This window comes from Coffea eugenioides, chromosome 2 (assembly GCF_003713205.1).
Source record: "Coffea eugenioides isolate CCC68of chromosome 2, Ceug_1.0, whole genome shotgun sequence".
In the NCBI taxonomy this organism is placed as follows: domain Eukaryota; kingdom Viridiplantae; phylum Streptophyta; class Magnoliopsida; order Gentianales; family Rubiaceae; genus Coffea; species Coffea eugenioides.
In genome coordinates, this window is record NC_040036.1 from 59,446,136 (window position 1) to 59,466,023 (window position 19,888).

Genomic DNA, 19,888 nt, shown 5'->3' on the forward strand with positions numbered 1-19,888 from the left:
TGTAAAGTAAAAAGTAATACAAGTTTAAGGGTGTTAAGTGGAGTTAATCCTGTAATTTTTTTTTTTTTGCCTAAAATCAAAAGCTAGTATAGGGACAGTAAAGTTTAACAAAAAATTACGGGACCTCTGGGAATAAATAAGAAAGTACTTAAGGGATGGAATAGGCAATTCTCAAGTAAAAAAGAATATAAAAGAAGAGAGGAAAGCAAGAAAGAATATAAAAGAAGAGGAAAGCAAGAAGCCGGACGCAAGTCAGGCCAGGAAGAAGTACGCTGAATGACAAATTATTGGCACGCGACATACGCTAAAGCCTACAAAATGGTGGTTGGAACTCAGAAGTAACGGACTGTTTGCTTCCTCATCGTTGACTCTCTGATTGCTCTCTTGCCTGCAGCTCGGCAAACAATCTCTCTGCTTCAAAGGATTATTGAACTTACCCTGTAAGTATACTACCTTTTCTTGATGATCTAAGATTATTGAAGATTCTTTTCCCCGTTATCTGGTGACTATAAGAATCGTTTGCTTTTGCGTTTTAAAAAGTAGAAAGGGAAAACGTATGCTCAACTTGCCTCTTCTGAAATTGATCCTGACATCCGATAACTTGGTTCTGCTTTGTTTCATTTGTATTCCTTCTAAATACGGCGTGTATATCTACATGTATGTGATACACAGGGAGAAGAATCTCACCACTGGATCTTGCTGCAAGATCTTGAAGTACCATCTAATCACAGTTATTTTGATTCCACTTTATGAACCTGAAAACCTTCAAATACAGTTTCATTTGGAATGCTTTAGACCTTTCTATTTTCACAGTTTGGACAATTAATTTCTAAATTTAAATGTTTTTATTTGTTAAAAAATTGAATTATGAGGTCCAAATCTGGGCTACGCTAGCCACTAATCAGCTTCAATAGTAACTCCCCCTGATTTTAGAGGCCTTGGATCTCTCCTTTGTGTATCTTGGGGTATTTTAGAAAAAAATTAGCTGAGCATTTGGCAGAGTTATAGATAAAACAGTAGCGGATAATCAACCATACATAAAAAAAGTAAATAAAATTATTAATTACTTTGTTTTTTGGGATATACTTTTAATTATTACGTAATTTAAAGTTCTAATATACTAATATCTTTTTACATATTCAAATTTCTATTAATATACACTTTTTTATTTTGATAGGCATATATCAATTAATTATGCCATATAACTCATATGAAACTTTCTAATAGTGTAAATAAATAAAAAAAAAAGAATGAAATTATAAGTAAAAGATGATTACAATATTGTAATAAGCATACAAATTAGTAATACTAATAGGAAAGTGAAACAAAACAATGACATGAAGAAGTGCAAAAAAGGAAATAAGTAAAAAAATAAATAAATAAAAGAAATTAGTGGAAAGGAAAAACAAGGGACTGAATAAACAAAAATAAAACAAAATAAAATAGTAAATGCACTTTTGTCTTAAAATATCAAATAGGGGGACAAAGTGCATATTTTAATAAGTTCAAAGGGGCAAAACATAACTAAGGGTTAAATTCAAGGAGGTTTAGTGCATTTAACCCAAAAGTATATTTTAGTTTTTGGTTATTCTTATCCAAATTAGATAAAAGTCAAGCATGAGTTCAAGCTTGATTATACTCAAATTCAAACATGAATCTCAGCTCGAACACTACCTTATAAGTTCTTCAATTTTTCAAGTTCAGGTTTGAGCTTTGATAAATTCAAGTTGAACTTGATAAGATTGAGCAAAAGGCCGAGTTAGTTCGTTTTCGACTTGTTTGTAATCCTAGCCAGATATCTGGTCATTACCAAAATTATTTTGTGTATTTATTCATAGTTCCAAAAATCAGGCCAACATGTTGTAGTCTTACCAACCAGAATTCTTGGGCAATTTCAACCTGCAACTTCAAAATTGTCTACTCGGTATAGTGACTTAAGTTATACATTTGTGGCGCAATGGTGCTTTGCGACATTCAAGGACTCATATAACAAACAATTATTTTTAGCCAAACTACCTAATAGTCCTTGTAGTTTGGATAAATAAGATATATCTCCCTTGGCAATAACTCTGTTAGCATCATACTGTTAGCGATGGTCAAATGGCTAAATTATCCTCCATACAAATGCTTTAATAAAAAACTTTTAAAAAAAGAAAATGCAAAAGTAAAAAACAAAACATAAATAAAATGCCATCCTTGTGTAGCGGAGAAATTTAACAAAAATAGGAAATTAGAACAATCATCACATAAAGGTAAATGAAGAAAGAAACAATTGGACCTCATTCATAATCTCCATCCTCTCCATTCTCAATTGCTATCTCTTTTTCTAGTGTCGTAAATGTCCCTACTACCATCCCCTTTCTTCCCTATCTCTTTCATGGACCACTGATTTGGGTTTTTTAAACTTTTGTACTTTGACCTTCATCTGTATGCATATTCTCCATTTGAAAGCTCATTAGCAAAAAAAAAAAAAAAAAAAAAAATCATCTATTGAATTTTGCTGCAAATTTGAGATCTAATGGCTAAAAAGCTTGTTCATGCTTATGCTCTAGATTTGTACTGTCTATGATATTTGTAGTTGACTTCCTCTATTTATTTTAATAGTTGGAGTGGATCTAAAATTTGAGTATGTTCCTGATAAGCATTGTGTATTTATCGGATTGATGAACTTTAGATGGAAAGTTCATAGGACTGTGTTAGCCTTTGTTTTACCATTCTTGATTCTATCTTGTAGTTTGAAAAGCTTTCTTTTGTCTTAGTAAACAAAAGTATGAATAATAAAGAAACAAACTAGAAAGCAAGAAAGGAAACTGGGTTGCATGCTAGAAGACTAGCTCTTGGGTGTTATTTCATCGATTTTGCTAGTGGTTGGCAGTGTGTCTTATGGCGCCATCCTATTGCGCCCGGCCATCTCTATGACTTTAAAGTTTTGGTTTTTTCTTGACAAATAAAATGAAGAGGAAAAAGAAAAAAATAAAAAGAAAGAAAAGAAAGAGGGATTTGTAACATTAAGGGATGGGTAAATTGGGGCGTTCACTTATTATGTTTTGCTGGGATAATCAAAATAAGCATTCAAACCTCTACTGACTGACGGGAAGGGGGCGTTTGTTATAGAATTATGAGTTTAAAGGTTCATTTTGTTATTTGTTCAAATCATGAGGAGTAATTTGTAGTAGGGAGGTAGATGTAATTTACCCTTAAACCTCATCTCTCCTTTTTCTTCCCTATCCTTTTCTTTTCCTCTTCAAAAACCAATTCAAACATCGAAATCCTTATCCCTCCATTTTCTTTCCTTTTCTTTTCCCTCTATTCTCTCACAACAATCAATGCCCTCAAAAAAAAAAACTTCCAATTACCTTAGTATCATTGTGCTATTGCGCCATTGTTCTCTTCCCTCAAATTGCTCCTCAATCTAAATAAGTTGCATGTCCTTTATCACAGGTATGTGTTGTACTTGTATATTACATTTCAAGAAGATCTGACGTGATTGTGAGAAATATATCGGTTTTTGAATCAAGTTACTAACATAATCTGGTATTTGAGATAGCCTTTTTTATCATACTTTTCATAGTAAAATTAATAATTTTCAATAACATGTTCATATACATCTAAGTTTTTATGCATTTTCCACGTATATTTGCCCTTAGTATTGATGCAAATAAAAATTTCTTTCTCCCAATGGAAGATCAACACCTCAGTTCCAAGGAAAGAATGTATATATATTTGCACTTTTGAAAGTATTCTAAAGTATGTATATTTGACAATCACTCTTTTCAAGCTAAGTATAACCGTTCGCTAAAAAGAAGAAATAATTGCAGTCATTGCCATGTAAAGTCAATTTGAATATATCATGGACTACAAACTTAAATTTGTTTTAATTACCATAAGAAAGTGCAAATTTCACTTTATTACGAGAAATGTTGGTTAAGACATCATTCACATGATAGTTGGCAACTACTCCCTCCGTCCTATAAAGATAGGCTTACTTTCCTTTTATGTCTGTTCCAAATTATAGGCTTCTTTCCTTTTCTAAAGAGTAGTTAGCTTGTTATTTTACTAATAATATGCTCATATTTAATGTACATAATTATTAGCAAATGCACTACTCCATTAGTTAATGATTCTATTTGGAATATTAAATGCAGTACTAATAACTAGATTTACTGTTTTTCTAAGGTATAGTAATATGTATCTCTTACTTTGAATGAATGATCTAACACTAATAAAGGTATTTGAGGAAAGTACAAAGAAAAAATAATTGCTGAAATTATATTAACTAAATTTCTTAATTTGTGTGAAAAAGAAACAAACCTATCTTTATGGTACGGAGGAAATATCTTATATCGTTATTATACTCTAAGTGGGAGTTGCGCATGGTGGTGTGGTGTTTGGTTTCCTTAAATTCCAATCTTATTTCAACTCTTTTTGATTTTCTTAAATTTCAATAACTACTAATGGGGAAAAACCCTAAATTTAACCGACTAACAACAAAAATATCACAGAAACATGGGAATTTTATGAATTTTCTATTATATTTTTTGTTTTCCTATTATATATATATATATATATATAGCCTATTGTATTCTATTTTTTATCCTACTGGTAGTTATTATAACTAAAGGAAGCTTCAAGAATTACAGTAAGATCTTTGTGACGAAGATATGATAATACAATAGAATGTGGGGCAGGGAATGGAATAAGTTGGACAAAAGATTCATTGCACTTTTAAACCTACGCAACTATGAGTTAATTTTGAACAAGAAGGACGCGGAAAAGCAATTTTTCTTACGTAGTTTCACAATTTAATTTTTGAAAATTTCATTGCGCTTTATCACATACAGTTTTCGTAAACACGAGTTTTTGAGTTCCTAAAGTGGTGGATATTACGTGCCTATGAATCTTCAAAGGTTTGCTTACTATGGTTTCTTAAAGGTTTTGCTTAATACAAGTACTGTTTTCCTAACCTTCCTGCAGTTTGTGTTTCGGTTCAAGTATGGCGCTGGTGGATAAATCAGGTGGCTTTTGGCCTAGCAAACTAGAAATGTGGAGACAAAAAAGGAGGATGTTGCGGCAGATTGAAGTGGCTAATGACCAGCTATCAGACGATATAAATCAAGTTGATGATGCGATAGACAAAGCACTTGAGCGGAACAAAATTTCAACTGCACTCTTCATTGGCGTACAAGAAGCAAAAGAATTTCAAACACACGCTCGTGATGCCCTGGGGAAAAAGAAAAAGATTGGGAGTCGTCACCTCAACTATATTGAACTGCTTGAGAAACTGCTCGTTTTGTACTCCCAAATTCAACAATTGAAGGAGTTTGATAGGAAAGATGAACAACACTTTTACGCGCAGGGACAGTATGTGAAACGAACTGAATTCAGTTGGCCAACTCGCAAGGATACAAGAAAGTCATCAAAGGTGCAGAGGATGAAATCCGGGAAAAAGCTCGAAGACAGTGCTAAAGGATGGCAAGAATTCTCACACGAGACGTTGATCCAGAGCCAAAAAACTAAAAAATTGGAGGAGATTTACCCGAAAGATGATGTAAACAAAATTGGACAATCGTCAGTTCGAGATTCTTCCATGGAGCTGATACCACGGCCACAAGAATCGAAAGAAAAAGACATTTCCTTGGAATCTAAAGACCAACAGCACGTAGGAGAAAATGTAGTCAAGTCCGATTCAGCTAAAAGTTCAACGTTGCAAGATGAGATGGAGCATCAGGATGAAACAGAAATGTTGCCCCCTCCTACTGATTTATCTGCTGCACCAAGTGAAGAGAAATTTGGGCAGAAAAAATTGCAAGTATATGAAGCAAAAGGTGATCATGAAGCAGGCTCAATGAAATTGTCACCTAGCATTCAAGAAGAGCATGGGGCTGCTCAATTTCCTGGATTGTCTAAGCCCGTGTTACAGCTTGAGGATGAAGTCGTGTCTGCTGCTTATCCTTCTACACAGATGGAGCCTAAAGCCACCACTCCGGAGGTAGAAAGGATTTTACAATTGGAGCAAGTGGACAGTGGATCTGGTTCTTCTCAATCAAACGATACTCCAGGAACTGCTTTCAACATACGAGGTGACATTTCTTCTGGAGCTGAAAGTGGTAATAATCCCCCAATCCTGAGCACCGATCCGGAAACCACAACGCTAGTCAGCATCTCAGTAGAGGGCGAGTTATCACAGTTCATGGACATCAGCTTGGAAATCCCTCGTGGGACTTCTTTGAGTAAATGGCAGAATCTAAGTAATGGATTCTTGCGCTGGGATTTTCTTTCAGGAAAAGAAAATTATCGCATTCTTGCAAGAGACAAGACCGTGGAGTTGGAATTGGATCGATGCAAAAGTTCAGATACAGATTATTCATCACCAGAACCCCTTGAAAGTTTTAACCTAGCCAATTCCACCCTACCAAAGCATCTAGTCTTTAGAAATGAAGGTGATAAAATGAAGAAACCTCCAAATGAGGATCAATGGAAACAAGCTGGAGTTATGGACTTGACAGACGCATTCCCTTCACTTCCAAAAAAACTCTATTCACTTCCACAAAAACTTTATTCTCCTAACCTGGTACTTCTTTTCCTCCAAAGGAATCCCAGCTTAAGACCAATACCAGAGTCACTTTTTAGTGACATGCCTTCTCTCAGAGTTGTAGACCTTTCTGACAACAGATTTCGATCTTTGCCATCTTCAATTTTTGGGCTGCACAAGCTTCAAGTTCTTATTTTAAGGGATTGCAGCTTTATCTATATGTTTCCACCAGAAATCAAAGGACTTGAACACATTGAAGTTCTTGATCTATTGGGGACTGAGCTCGAAAAGGCTCCTGACGAATTAGGGCAGCTGACAAATTTAAGGCACCTGCAGATTTCATTTTACGGAACTGATGACGGAAGAGAAAGTGATCACCTGCCAAATGTCTTGCTTTCTTCTGAAACAGTCTCAAAGCTTCAACATTTAGAAGCATTAACCATTGTTGTGCATCCTGAAGATTTACGATGGGTAAAAAATGCAGAAGCTATAATGCAGAACATAGGGAACTTAAAGCATCTGAGCTATCTACACTTCTACTTTACAAAGGTGGAAATCATGGAACACTTTATAAGGTGTCCAGCATGGAAAAGAATCGGCTCTAATAAGTTCAAGTTTGTTGTAGGCCAAGATGTTAAACGCATTGTGGACCGAGTCTCAGGTGATGTAGAACACAAGTTCAACGAGCAGGATAGATGTTTGAGGTTTGTAAATGGAAAAGAAGTACCAGAAGCTGTTGAAAATGTTCTAAGTTATGTCACGGCATTCTATTTGGATCATCATTCTGCTGTTTGCAACCTCTCAGAATTTGGGATCACCAATAGCAGACAACTGTCATTTTGTGTGGTGAGAGAATGTCCCAACATCGAGTTCATCATATCTGAGATCATTGATGAACCTGCCTATCCCTCTCTCGAGTACCTGGGGTTGCATTATTTGTGGAAACTCAAGAGCATCTGTAAGGACCAACTGCACAAAGGAAGCTTTCGTGCCCTTAAATCATTGACAGTTGCCACATGCCCTAAGCTAGAGTACATTTTCTCTGGGTCACTGGCTCAATGCTTTTGTAGTTTAGAGGAGTTAATAGTTGAGGATTGTGAGTCTCTAAAGGAGATAATAGAAAGGAGTGATGAGATGGGTAATGATGATTTCTCTGCCCTTCCGCGTTTGAGAAAAATAAAGCTTTACTATCTGCCTCAACTGTTTAGGCTTCTATATGAAGGGGAAAGAAGTTTGGAGGATCCACTCCCATCGATAGACTGCCAACTTGAATCTGTAACATTGCACTCATGTCCTAAGCTGGACCGCAGTTTACTCAAGCAACCATTGGTGAAGGAGCTGATAGAGGAAGATTATAAGCTTGCTACCTAATCCTTTCTGCAGAATAACAATAAAAGAGACAGCTTTCGACTCCTGCGGACATATTGCTTTACTAGCAAGCTAAATCACCATGGATCCAACTCTCACAAGTTGAATTCTGTCCGGTTCATACGGATCATGTAATTCTTAATATACTTGATATAACTTGTATAGTTTTCGTGTAATTGTAAATTTTATACCAACTTTGTTGTACAAGTAACACTTCATGTGATTTGCGCATGATTATGCTATGTCAATTTTTTTTTTTTTTGTCAAAACATATTATCATGTATCATTAGGGCTGTCAACGGGCCGGGTCCGGGCCGGAATTCATTATTCCGGACCCGGACCCGAATTACTATGCCGGATCCGGATCCGACACGTTTACCCGACGGGTCTTTTATTCTATGTTCCCAACCCGGATCCGGCGGGTTCCGGATCCGAATCCGGGTCTACCCAAACAAATTTACCAAAATTTATAATTTCTAATAAAAATGAGAAAAAAATATATTTGTAAACTAATTTCTAACTAATGCAAAGAAAAAACCAAATAAGAAAAGAAATCAAATTAACTTTATTAAAATACATCACCCTAATCAAATTATATTGATAAATATATATTTTTTAAATTATTAATTCATTTATATCCGGATCCGGGTCTAATACGGGTCGAAATACTATATTCCGTATCCGACCCGTTTTTTTGTTTGACAAAACGGATCCGGATCCGGATCCGGGAAACAGAATTAAATCCCTACCCATACCCGCAATAATTTCACGGATCCGGTCCGGATCCGGGTCTAGACCCGACCCGTTGACAGGCCTATGTATCATGATACAATGGAACTGTTTGGATAGTAGATTATTTGCGATTATTTTTAGGTTACTTTTTAAGATTGCGTAAATATGAAATAGGCGTTTGGATAGTAAGTGAATAGAAGCATATTAGCGTTTGGACAGCAACTTATTATTGAATTTAATCAATTGACTTTGACTTCAAAAATTTTTGACTTTGGGAGTTATAATCTAACCAATTCACACTTAATACACATACTGTACACATTAATTTAATAGTTGGAACAAAAGGGCATTTTAAGTACACTCCATCCATCAATTATACTCCTAAGGACAATTATAAATTTCATGTTTGAATACGGTCGGTTAATTCCAAAAACACCTAATGGCATCGTCGCCCTCGTACTGCATACATTTGAGTCGCTATGTAGTCTCGCTTAGCCATCCATTCTGCAAGCTCTGTAGGAGATACGTTCAATGCGAATGACTGTGGTACTGGCCCACCTACTTCTGGCTCTTGATTTAAATACACATCCTCTAATTCGAACCTTTGAAAATGGGCATCTTCTGGTTGGTGCATCCTTAAAAAGCTGTGCAACGCACAACAAGCAATGACTATAGTTATTTGAGTGCTCATGTAAATCTACCGGATCCTTTAAAATTTTGAATCTTTTCTTCAGCACACCGAATGGACGCTCAATAACATTTCGAAACTGCGAATGCGGAGTATTGAACAAGGTCTTTGCAGGAGATTCGGGGCCCACGTTCTTATTCGGGAATATGAAGTCAGGAACATTCCTATATGCTACATCGACTAAGTAGTAGTGACCTAATTGAAGAAGTTATTGTAGTTACTAAATGAGCTAACTAGCAGGTGTTTAGCATTTAAAGCATGCCATTTATTGACTTGAAAAATTCTTACGATTAATTACCAGGTGACGACAGTGAAAAATCGGACGGATATGCTAATGCTGATTCCAAAACTCGCGCATCATGTGCACCACCCTCCCATCTAGCATACACATAGATGAAGCGCATGTCATGGTCACACATTGTCAGAACATTCTGTGATTGAAACTCGTGCCGATTTGTATATGCCATTTGCTCGCCTGTCGGAGGACAAGCTGAGATGTGGGTACCATCCATCGCTCATACGGCATCCTAATATTTATGGAAAACATATATTTGTTAGTTTGTAATGATAGAACAACAGCGATCCTTCTCTAAAACTCTTCCTTATATATTATCTTAAACTATGGATAAAAATTTGTTGAGTTTGCAATTCGTGAATGAACTCCAGTCTGGTCACCCGATCGTATTATTTCAGCTGCAAATAGACACAGGCCTCGGAGCACCTTTCTTATATTTCGGTTAATCGTTTCAATGGATCAATCAAAAATAGTCCCCAACACGCAGTGTGTATGCTTGTGGCTCACCAACATTAAAGTCATAGCTAGCGCTTCCTGTATGGGCACACGTTGTTGGTAGTTGTGTGGAACGTACTGGCCCTCCACAAGGATATCGGACAGTTGCATAAAATTATCAACTGTGATATGCATGTTGTCTATTGATCGTCTATGATGACCGTTCAGTAATCGCTCCACCCATTGTCTGCTGGTGACTGAGCCATCATGTTGCGAAATTGGTTGATTGTTGGTTATGTGTGCAAGAGATGGATGCATTAGCATTAACGAGACACTCATAACTAGTAAGGCTTCATCCTCCTCATCTTGCCTCATGCGAGCTGAATTTTATCCCCTAGCACCACGGCAGTTGTTCCATGTCATGATAATTGAGTATATATCTGTATATATTTTTATATAAGTGTGTTCATGTGTGAATATCTAATTTCATAAACTTATTTATATACGTGTTTGTGTATATATATATCTATAAAATTGATACACAGCATATAGATTGCATTTTGAGTGCGAAGCAAATACTTATCTAATCCACGGGCACACCAAGTATTTGCAGATTGCTGCACCCTTTCGTCGGAGAGCTACTACTTAGACAATCAATAGGCACATTGATTATGAGCAACTTGTATGCCTATTCGTCAGAGCTTTTCTGTCTCTGAAACTCGTTCTTTCTTTTGTATAGCAAGCAATTGGAGTGAAGTGCATATGGTACTACCATATATTTATAGCTTGTATGGCTGACGAACCAGTTATCAGATACAATTTTGAAAAATCAAATAGCAGGTCTATATAGCAGATGAACACATGTATTTTCGCATTTTCAGAAACTTGTATGAAGTATAGATGATAGACTTAAGACAGACATGACAAGGTCCTGAAGAAAGCCTGGGGAAACATGACAAAACTCTGACATAAAATATAATAAAGCAATGGGCATCTACTTTTTAAGATAAGTAAGAACAACAAAACTAACTAAGATACAAATTCCTATAAATAAAAAATTCATCTTATTTGGGATTCCTGACAAAGCCTACTCCATCAAAGTGGGGTAGGGAAATACACACCATAGAACTAATTAAAATGATTGCTGACCCCTATGTTACATGCATCAAAATTGAGTAGGCTGTCCACGGGAGAAGTTGTGCCTTGTCAAAAACTTCAAGCCAGCAATAAATAAAGAAAAACTTTGAAGTCTCAGCAGCACACATAAACTAGTACAATATAAAATTTTCACCACCTACAACTCAAGCCAAGCCCTTCTCCTTCATCAACTTAAGGATATAGCTGTATTGGTCTGCTTTAGAAGTCCTAAGGAACACAACTCGTTCCCCTCTCTATCATTATTGGCATAATGACAGTTAGCATATATTCTTCAATTGTCGAGAATCTCCATTGTTTTAATCACGTCCTGGCATTGGATTATACTATATAAGGACTCGAACTCCATCCTACTCCGTCTGTCGTCCAGTATAAGTTCAGAGTAATTTCCAATTTTGCTATAGCATTCTCAAGACCAGTAGATGACCTTGTTGATTTTGACCCTCTAGTCCCCTCTGGATCACCGCTTGTCCCTAGGCTTGAGGCTGGCCGTTTTCCTCCAATAGCCCCTGGGACTAGAGGAACATAGTAGACTTCATCTTCATCCCCTTGGTCGCCCATGTTCGCAGGATTAGGGGCCCTCGAGTTAGAGACTTTACCTTTTTTCTTCCGACTCCTAGTAGAAGTGTTGGCCTTTTCACGGCGAGGCGGTTCCGATGGTACTACCTTGCTTGTAGATTGGGCATGGCTGCCTGTGACGTGTTTTCCAAGCAGTATTGGTGTTAGCCGATCATACCAGTAGCATGAGTTCTCTTTTTTGAATTCAGTATAAGAGGAATTGGTCTAATGAAAAGCAAAATAGCGGTCAATACCAAGGAATTTCGCCTAAGCAGTCAGCACCAAGGAATTTCGCCTAAGCTACTATGTAACTACTTGTCAAACTAATAGGACAGTGAATGTATCAGATAAGCATAAATCTGAAGCAAAGATTAATTTTAGAACAAGAGACAACACAGTAAATCTGCGAAAGCCAACCTCAACATATGCTAAATAGCAGGCATGAACTATTTGCACATGAAATCTATTGTATCCAATGAACTAGCAATCTCCTGGCCCCGAGACCATCGACTAAATTAAAATTTGAATTGTATTCAACAACTTAAATAGCAATAGCTGAACTAAATGTGTAGTTGCATCAAATTTTTTAATGTAAGAATCAAGTGACAGGGTAAAAAAACTGTAAAATCTACCAAGCTTTACAAGAACCTTTCATAATAGAAAAATTCCTATAGTAATGCCCTACCGTTGTAGCCAAAGTGTGACAATGAGTTTGCAGCAGGTCTGAATATATATTTTTGGTCAGTACCAAATACTCAGCAGGTCATTCCCTAACTCATTTGTCAACAGTTTGCTCAAATAAACAAGTATTCATGCCAAGCGCATCCTAAGCAAGTAAATTCACAAAAGTAAAGACAGCTATAATTCCATACCTGCACCAAGTTTTTCCAGTGTCCGTCATCAGCAGTGAAGCAGTAGCTGTCATTGGATTCAGGAAGTACTGGATTCCAAGTTGTTGACACTTGAGAAGGTGTATACAGATGATAATGGTGCTGACATGTTGATCAAGACATTGCCTAAAGAAAAACTCATGTTTTGTAGACAGGAAGCACGTTTGACTGTACCCCCCAAATGAGCTGGAGGGGGAGATTGTTGGATGTGGGCCAAACCACAAAACCAAACACTTTTAGATTTAAGTCAAAAATTTGACTTAAAAAAAAGAAAACGGGATCACCTGCATATAGGATCATTCTTCGGTTCTTGTGCGAGCAAAAAAGATTTCAGCCGCCACTCTTGTTGGTTGGGAGAAAAATGAAGAGAAAGAAAGAGCTAGAGAGAGAGAAACTTCACGGTATTTATTGGAGGGTGATTTGAAATCCGATTGAGACGAAATTCTACCAACGCGATTCTCTCGTCAGGCTCTACTCATTTATCGGTTCAGATTTCAGATTTTCTCTTTGTTTAGTAACACCTTTACAAACCCATTTCTTTGACAGTTATAATTTTTTGGGGTGGTTTTGTAGCAGATTGGCTTGATTGGTATTGGTGATATTGTTGTCATTCAAATATTTCAGGTAGACCTGTATATTCCCATTATTATGATAGTAGAGATTTTGACTAGACTAGGTCCCGTGCTTTTTCCTAATTTGGATTTTTCACGTAAAAATTTTGGTGTCCTGTGCCTTTTATTTTTCTTGCATTTTACTATTACTATTGATATTATTATTTGGTTATTTGGTTTATTCCTATTTAACTGGTACTTGGGGAAAGAGAAATTTGTCTTGGGCTAACTCTGATATTGTGTGCCTGTATTGGTACCCTTTTTCCAACATAAATTACCTGCCACTAGAGGTAATTCGACGGCAGCCTCTGCATTCGGAACCTCTAATTCTGCACCTATACCAGCCAACGCGATGTCAGTTGCTCTCAAGTTATGTACACGACAGTCACCTTCACTTGTTTCACTAACATTCTCGACCTCAGTTTTCTCATCAACCTCCACACGGACAACAGACCCGTTATTCACCCCCATTGTCAGTCGCTATACTCGCTGGAACCAGAATTGACAATACTGCTAGCTGAGGCAGCCCATAAGTCTCGATCTAACCTCCTTTTCTACCCATCAGCATACTTTCTTGACCACCCCTTGCCCCAGGTAATGTTTGTTCCTCACTACCACCAAGGTGAGCATCAGGAGCTACTGAAGACATTCTGCCTGTTTTATCCGGATTCGGTGAAGCAGGGATCGAAAAACTCAGCCCCTTCTTGGCAGTTACCTCTATTGTAGATGTTCTAGCTATAGCCTGCTTGAGTAGTTGCTACACCCGTGAGTTTTGTTTGCTATACTTCATCCCCATAAAGTCCAAATTCTCTTTCTTGTACTTCTCGACTGAGTGGTCCAATCGCAAGATGAGCAATATTTGGGTAGGTTCTCGATCACTATTTTTTGCCAAAAATCCCATTCTCCTTTCACAGTCACCCAAACCCGAGAACAAATTGATTTCAGCAAATCAACCTCTATGCAGACTCAAGCCACACTAGGACGCGAACTTGATGCAGTAGCCGAGTGCAAGAAAAGTGGCTTCCTAACCGGAGATAGTATAGGAAACAATGAGTGTTTGTCGAAATAATGAACAGGAAGAGCCAGCAGTGATGCCCAGTGTGAGAACCCGAAAATGTTCACATTTTTCTAGGCATTATTTTATTTTTGCCTACATTTTTATACTTGCCTTTAAAATATTAAAATTTCTATGCATTTTTATAAGTAAGTACAGTTTTAAAATCATTTTTCTAGTATGAGTTAGTGTACGTTAATTTGAAACGCATTATAGACGTGGGACCCGCTAGTGCGATAAAATTTTGGTGATTAAGTGATTTTTGTGCTGAGTGTTATTATTTTACAATATGCTAGGAGATGATTAGAGGTTAACTAGATAGACTAACCATTGGGAGTGAGAAGATAAGCAGTAAACATTCAAAGTGCCAAGTGTTACAAACCCATTAGAAGGTGGACTTTGACATAACTTTCACCTTTACTAAAAACCAATTTTTGACCCAATTTTCTTCCATTTTCTTAGTCTTGGCCGACCCATTAGAGGAGCAAAACAAGAGAGGAAAGTTCTTCATTTTTTAGCCTCAATTCTTGCTCAAATCTTGAGTTTCAACCACCCAAATCACAAACTACACCATACAAGTGCTCAACTAGGAAGCTTAAAGGTTTTGGTGGAGTTGTTTTGGAGGAGGAAAGTCTAAGCTACTATTTTTCTTGAGTTTCCAAGGTATTTTGCCAAGAACTTCCTCTTTACTTCAATTAGTTGCTAATTAGTGGCTTATAGTTGTTATAGATGTTGTTTTGTGGAAGATTTCATGGGTTGAGCTAGAGTTATGTTAAATTTCAGTTGTAGGATTTCAATTCTGCTCTGTCCTGACCAGTGTTATTCGGCCATGATGAAGGCTGAATTGGGCTTAGTTCAAAACATGAAAGTTGTTGCTAATTGAGTTATCTAGCTACCTGTAAAGTTTCAGCTCAATCGAAGTACTGGAGCTTGTGACATAACCGAAATACCCTTGACTGCCCATGAGCTCTGTTCCGCAGACAGCTTTCTATTTTCGTGGAGATTTTCATTTTTGACCCTGAAAATGCATGATTTGGCTTTGGAGGTCTTCATAAGAAATGTAGGTATATGTCTTGGCTTCGAAACGCCATAAGATTCGTTTCAATCCGATAAGTGTAGTTTCAGTTGTGGTTGTTATGACGAAAGGTGTATTTAATCACCTATGATTTGTATGTGAAATTGTGGTTGTTTTGGAATGTGAGTTGGTCTTTGATTGTAGGATGGAAATTGAAGAAATTAAGGGGAAATGCTGTCCGCTTATTTTCTTGAAGTTTGAATAAGTAAAAGTGAGATTTGAAATGTGATTTGGGGATGCGTTGGACTTACTTTTCTTAGACTCACTTAGGTCCACTTTAATGGTGTTACTTGAACTAGATTCCATTTGAACTAGTACCTTTTCGCATGGTGAATGTGACAACAGTTTTAAGCATGATACTTAGTTACAAATGTCAAGTTTTGAACTTCAAATGTTTACTCATTTTCTTTCTGAAACGAAGAAGAATTGCCAAGGGTTTCTCGGCTGCAAACCCTAATTTTATCAAGCGAAGTTTTAGGTGTGCATTTAGGGTTTGTTCCTTTTCATATGATTTTATCCAAGACATTTGTTATACGTTATTTCTTTGTATATGTGTTATTTTTGAGCCAAACAAAAAACTTTACGAAAATTTGAAAAAAATGACTTTTCATATCCGGCCGTATATCCAGCCAACTCTTGGCCGGATTGCTAGTCGGATTGACGGGGGAAGAAGAAAAACATTTGGAATACTCACTGCCTTGAATCCGGCCGGATATCCTGCCGCAAATCTGGTCGGATATCCAGCCACTTTTTTGCCAGATTCTGACGTGGCACTATTCATTTATTTTTCAATGGAATTTTCTAGAAAACCTTTTTAGTATGGTTTTGTGTTTGATTTGGGAAAACTCTTAGTCACTAATGTCCTCTAATCTAAATATACACTTTTCACTTTAAATCTCATATTTATGTGTTGCACTAGTACGTATTTGGATTCTCTTTGAATCACTTAGGTTTTTAATGGTTGAAACATAATGTGTTCTTTTGATTACGATTAGGGTTCCTTGGTGATTGAGGGTGTTATTTGGAAGGATACTTTGGACGTTATTTTGTATAAATAGGTGAGTGGTTCTTGTTTGTTATGTTTACTTGATTATATGGTTTGTTATGAATGATTGATAACATGTTAAATGCATTCTATGATTGCCAAAACAAGTTTTCTAGGCGAGTGTGTACTTTATCGCACTTGACTTAAATGAATGTGAAATTTACAATGATTGAATGATTACATGTGCATAAATGTAAGCCTGTTGGCTGAATTGGGTCCTGCCATTCGTTACCGATCGACTCGAGCTAGAAGTGGATTCGGTCGGGCGATTTGGTAACCCTGGGTGAATGTTTGGTATACTCGAGTATTACCTTGTTGTCTGGTGGAGTCCGACCAACGTCCGGAAGGGGGTGAAATGAAATGAATGAACGAATGATAATGTAAATGAAGGATTTTTACTTACAAAACGCATTTTCAATTGATTGGAGGAATAAGAAAATGAAAGGAGAATGAATGAACGAATGGCTCCATGTGAGCACGTATCCTTTTAATGAATGTGTTATTATCGCTTTACATTGTAAATATTTCTTGAATTATTGGTTATCTATGATTAATGCATTGGCCCTATTGTTTGATTATGTGTTTGGAATCTCATTGAGCTTTTAACTCATTCCTTTAGTTTTGTTTTCCTTAACAGGGAAAGGCGAGTAAGGACGAGAGTTCTGTATAGACTAGTCTAGTCTAGTTTTTTGAATTTTTGTAATGGTTCTCGCCCTAGCGTTGGGCACGAGTTGGATGTATGAAGAATTGAGAACCTTTGTATATTTGAGTTTGTACTCCTTTTTTGAGATAGAAATGTATATAAGTTTCGCTTTAAGTTTTGGGTTATTATTATGCTTGTTCTTGTGGTTTATTCCTGTTTTACTTGAGGTACGACTAAATCCCGGTGAGAGTTGGGCAGGCGGTCCGCCGAACCCTTTGGTTCGCCTTAGGGGGAGGTGGGGCTGTCACACCCAAACAGGGACCAAAGCAGATTCATTATACATATGAAAATCTCTCGTCTAGGGAAAAACGCGCATCGGATATTTCCCCAATTTCCAAATTCCACACGTCCAAATACGATTGAAGTCTGCCTTAGCTGAACACTTGATTAAGATATGTTGATAATCCATTAGGCCGATGGAAATATGATCCTTCAGGTTTAATGTAGAGAAAAACTTTCGAATGTCTTCTAATATCGGCCGTCCATGGGAGAACTTGCCAACCAAAGCCAAGCAAAAATGAGTCACAAGCCTGTCAGCATCATCTTTGAAGAAGATGACAGCCGCCTCGCCTTTGCATTTTGTATGCGGCCGCACCGGTATTGGCAATCCAGCTGGTTGTGAGAATAGCCGGGAGAAGGATTTGGATGTAGTAGGAGATGTAGATTGCCCCTCAACCAAGGGCTGAAGGGCTGACATAGTCGTTTAGCAAACCCTAGCAGGAGCGCTCAAGGGAGACGATTGCAAAAAATTTAAAAATACAGACCTATTAAAAATCTTTATTTCTTTTTTAGTCCCTCTAAACTCGTATAATGTAGTAAAAAATTCACTGAGTGGTGTTCTTCTAGCACCTGTAAGCTCGAGCCATAATCATTTGAAGGAGCTACATCCAAAAGAGATGTATATCTGATTATCATAATTTCCTAAGAGCACTATTGGTACAGTATATTCCTATGTTACAATATTTCTACACATTCGGAACTTGAACAACACCACAAAGGAGTGTTTATAAATTGACACTCCTTTGTTTATGTTTAATGAGTGGATAGCATGAAAACAAGTGGTAACTGATTCAATTGTACCACTTCCATGGTAGAATGAATCGATCCCTGGCAATGGCTGGATTGGTAGTGCAATATTTGAGGCTACGCTAGTATTGGCTATTCAATGTTCACCTTAATATGCTCAAGAAATGAAATGTATGCATTAAATGGATGTTCAAAGGCAAGTACGAGAAATATAATTAAGCTAATATAAACATCATGAATATATGGATGATATTGTGTTGCTGTATAACTTTGTAGTTTGCCATTAAATTCCTTTTTCTTGACACAGTTTAAAAGGCTTAGTTATCAATGACACTAATGACAATTTATCTTCTCCAAAATAAGTGAATCTATAATTTTATTCAGACGAGCTCAATATTATGACTGGCATATCAAGTTCTTTCTTCATTAGTTTTCATGGTTTGACTGGAACATTTTGTATGAGCTTTAATATTGAGATCATTTATGCTTCTTTTTGTTGCATGTGGTTCAAAAATAACATAAGATAACTGTGCTTTTCTACCCTGTGACTAACTTTTCTACAAATTTTCATAACTTAGTTTCTGCTTTACTATAAAGTTGTGACATTTGAAATATTTCAACAATACCACTTTTCATTTTTGTTGACAAATTTGGTAGCAGCTAGACACTTTGATCTACGAAATGCTATTGACCAATTTCATAGGAATGCACTTGAAGTTGGTGATGCCTCTCAGGTGTTGGCATATTTAGATGGTCGAGCAAATTGTGAGCCGAATTTCTTTTACAAGTATGCTGCTGACCCGGAGAAGCGATTGATACGACTCTTTTGGACAAATTCACAATCTCGTTTGGATTACTAGTGCTTTGGTGATGTTCTTGTCTTTGATTCGACATACCACACTAATGCTTAGAGGAAGCCACTAGTAATTTTGGCTGTTGTGAATCATCACTATGTTACAACAATTTTTGGATGTGCATTGGTTGCTGATGAGATTGCGGACACATATAAGTGGGTATTGGAAACATTTTTGGAGGCCATGGAAAAAAGGCACCTATCTCAATTGTCACTGATGGGATGGTGCAATGAGAAATGCAGTAAATGCAGGTATTCCTTATGCCCATTACCGATTATGTAATTGGCATTTAAAAAGAAATGTGGTTACAAATACAAACAAGGGGTTCATTCATGATTTTATGTGGCGATAGACATGATTTGTAGCCATGAAGAGTTTGAGAGAAGGTGGCATTTGCTAGTTGAGAAACACAATTTGAAGGATAACCAATAGGTTGTGGATTTGTACAAAAGAAAGGGAAAAATGGGCCATGGCATTTTTGAGGGGACACTCTTTTGCTAGAATGAACTCAACGCAAAGATCAGAGCAATTGAATGCTATGCCTTCAATTCAAAATGTTACTTTACCCTTTCAATCAATTATTTGAGATATTTTTATCAAAAGTTAGACAGAATGAACACAAGGAAGAGTGTATCACAAGTCAATCATCTCCTGTTCTAGTTACTTATTTGAGAGAATTGGAAGGACATGCTGCAAACATTTTCACGAGAAAGATTTTTTTAAAGATTTATGATGAAATTTCTGCTGAGGCCTCACTCCTAAATTCTTGTTTTAGTTGTTGACCAAGAGAAGGTGAAGTTATATACATTCACTAAGTACTTGCATCAAATATGCTCTTAGCAAGTGGAATTGGATAAATCTGAATGA

At 36.8% G+C, this 19,888-nt stretch overlaps 2 protein-coding genes across 2 annotated transcripts; one reads left to right on the forward strand and one right to left on the reverse strand.

Annotated features, from left to right (window-relative positions):
* Positions 1-331: 331 nt before the first annotated feature.
* Positions 332-7,903, forward strand: LOC113759978. Its single transcript, XM_027302558.1, has 2 exons — positions 332-440; positions 4,975-7,903. Exon 2 carries the CDS (start codon positions 4,994-4,996, stop codon positions 7,901-7,903), a length of 2,910 nt encoding a protein of 969 aa, XP_027158359.1. The 5' UTR covers positions 332-440; positions 4,975-4,993.
* Positions 7,904-9,123: 1,220 nt separating this feature from the next.
* On the reverse strand, positions 9,124-9,832 carry LOC113759980 (putative nuclease HARBI1). Its single transcript, XM_027302559.1, has 2 exons — positions 9,619-9,832; positions 9,124-9,515 (listed from the first exon to the last, which is right to left on the reverse strand). The coding sequence occupies exons 1-2, from the start codon at positions 9,830-9,832 to the stop codon at positions 9,124-9,126; spliced, it is 606 nt and encodes a 201-aa protein (XP_027158360.1).
* Positions 9,833-19,888: the final 10,056 nt, after the last annotated feature.

What these genes read in the sequence shown, in the direction of transcription:
- LOC113759978 (XM_027302558.1), top strand. Translation starts at nt 4,994, where the DNA reads ATGGCGCTGGTGGATAAATCAGGTGGCTTTTGGCCTAGCAAACTAGAA.
- LOC113759980 (XM_027302559.1), bottom strand. Translation starts at nt 9,832, where the DNA reads ATGGATGGTACCCACATCTCAGCTTGTCCTCCGACAGGCGAGCAAATG. An exon ending in TTTTTCACTGTCGTCACCTG is followed by an intron (nt 9,516 to 9,618) that starts GTAATTAATCGT and finishes TTCTTCAATTAG; the next exon opens with GTCACTACTACTTAGTCGAT.